This window comes from Prosopis cineraria, unplaced genomic scaffold (assembly GCF_029017545.1).
Source record: "Prosopis cineraria cultivar Desert tree isolate PC_DT_omini unplaced genomic scaffold, ASM2901754v1 PC526, whole genome shotgun sequence".
NCBI classification, from domain to species: domain Eukaryota; kingdom Viridiplantae; phylum Streptophyta; class Magnoliopsida; order Fabales; family Fabaceae; genus Prosopis; species Prosopis cineraria.
Genome location: NW_026555851.1, coordinates 2,948 through 5,325, shown reverse-complemented (window position 1 = coordinate 5,325; position 2,378 = coordinate 2,948). Strand labels below are relative to the sequence as shown.

At 41.9% G+C, this 2,378-nt stretch overlaps 1 protein-coding gene across 1 annotated transcript; it reads right to left on the bottom strand.

The window, feature by feature from the left end:
* Nucleotides 1–259: 259 nt before the first annotated feature.
* Nucleotides 260–2,045, bottom strand: LOC129297445 (transcription repressor OFP6-like). Its single transcript, XM_054935785.1, has 2 exons — nucleotides 898–2,045; nucleotides 260–331 (listed from the first exon to the last, which is right to left on the bottom strand). Exons 1-2 carry the CDS (start codon nucleotides 1,430–1,432, stop codon nucleotides 300–302), a joined length of 567 nt encoding a protein of 188 aa, XP_054791760.1. The 5' UTR covers nucleotides 1,433–2,045; the 3' UTR covers nucleotides 260–299.
* Between the last annotated feature and the right edge of the window lie 333 nt (nucleotides 2,046–2,378).

Below are 2,378 nucleotides of genomic sequence, written 5' to 3'. Positions count from 1 at the left end.
CCCTTTTCATCTCTTGAAATATTCTTTAAAACATGATTTATTTTAGTTCAACTTGGCATATGTTTATCCAAAAGGTGGAAAAATTAATCATTGCAATTAAGAGTTATTCGCATTATACCATTATATATCCCTATTAGCTAAAATCAGCATCCCGTCTCCTTTTAACTCCAGCGAGTGATCTCCGCCGGGATGCATCTTTTGACATCGAGAAAAAGACACTGTAACCCATAAGAATGCTTCCTGGTGTACGTGTTCAATGGCCTTATTGATTCATTGCAACCTACCTCTCTTTACAGGTTTTAATTACAAATATTCAAATAAAGCAGCCAGCCTGCAACTTCGTATGATAAATGGTATCAGTGCATGCATTACAGTAAATGAATGCTGATGAAATAAAATAAATGCATGTGTACTTTTAGTAGCAAGCTAGCCAGTGGACATGCAACAAGCCAAAGTTTAATGCAAGCATTGGAAAATGCACCATGTCCACACAAATTTCGATCCTCATTTGCTTGAAGAGCATTAAACCAACTGTCCCTCCTCACTCAGGCCATTCTAATTATTGTAAGCCCAATCCCAACGCCTATATCCCCTTCCCACTCAAAACCTCCAGGTCATATATGGGACCAGAATTCAGTTTCCCTGCAGCACTAATTCTGAGAATGAATATATAACGTCACCCCGTAATTTACTGAAATTCCCCCATGGTTCTTCGTTAGGAATGACGAAGAAAGTTACTGATGATCTGGTTAAACGTTACAGAAGTGAAGATTAAAGGCTTCTTTTTACATTTGGATGACACAAGCAAGCGTAGATTGGAAGTCTCTGAACAAGTTGAAATCTGAGAGAGCAAAGATTTATACAAACTAGTGAGCACGTGGGCAACTTAGGACTCACGTGACTTGCGCGACAAGCAAAGCTTGGGTGAGCTGGGCTTCACAGAATGCACCCCATTCCAGATCTCCGTGAAAGCTCTGACAATAACCCCATGGTGGTGCGGGGAATTGAGCAGAAGAAAGCACTGCAGAAGCTTTCTGAGATCATCCGCGGCGTAAATCTCGTTCTCCAATATCATTTGGAGCATGGAATGCCTAAAGTCCAAATAAGGGTCGTCGGAATCTTTCTCCACCGCCACGCCTTGGCCTCCCACCCTGCCCAGACCCCTCACCGTCTTCGGTGCCCTCGCGGTGTTGTCGCAGCTGGAAAACTGAGAAGAGCTGCCGTAAGGAGAGAATATGGAGGTGGTGGTGTCGTTGTCCCAGGAGCTTGAAGAACAATAGTTGTGAAGCGGGGGCTTTTGGTTAGTTGGCTTGCGAGGCTTGGTCTTGGGGTAGAGTATGTGAGAAAGAGAAATCCTTGGTTTCCTGCAACTGCCGCAGCCCAGGTCGACGGACACAGTGTTGAAAAAAAGCTTCTTTCTGGAGCTAGACATTGCTGAGGGATTGGTTGCGAGAAACAGGGTATGAAAGCCAGAGAAGGAAGAGGAAGAGAGATAAACGAGCCTGGGACAAATAAATATGGTAATACCATTTGATGTCAAGGGATAGGAAGGATCGTATAAATATATGCTACGTACCCTGATTGTTGAAGCTTTTCATTGAGGACAAGCTGATCAGGGCCGCCGATTTTGAGAGAGAAACAAGCGCGCGAGTCGACCGTCCGATCACATGTGCATGGAGAGTCAGAGTCAGAGTTATTGCTAGTACTTATTGGAAGCGCTCGTAGATAATTATGCTGGTAACTTGTGGCGTTGTGATCAGAATCAGAGTTTAATTTTCTCATTTTAAGAAGGTGTACTTTTAAAAATGGAACATGAGATCGGGAAGATCCAGCACGAGCTCCAAGCTGACATGACAGTGACGAAGAATTATAACACGGACGGAGAATGCTAAAAACAATTGAACCACTTGATTTTGTACCCAAATTTTCAACCATCTTGCGTTGGATATGTGATTTGGCTTAGCTGTACGGCTGTATAAGCCGACATGGATTTTTATTTCCTCCACAAAGTTCAAGGGTTAATTGGATTAACTTTAGCATTACCGCCTCTCAAAGTCTGAATCTTTCAAATATCTCTTGTTCGTTTTCTTTTGTTTTTTAAGACGTGTCAAAGAAAGGAGAACAGGGCCCATTTGAACTATTTTTCCTTCTTTTTTTTTTTGGTTTCAATAGAGCTCCGGTAGTTTTTGAACAAATGATTAATATGATTTGGCTCGGGAGTTGCAGGCCAGGTGAACATGGTTTAACCGTATAAGCATGCCTGTGAGACAATAATTGCCAAGGCATTTTGTCCTCGTTCAATTTTAAATTTGAATTTCATTTGTTCATGAATTAATAAGATTATTAGACATGCAGTACAGGTCTCTCAAATAATAACT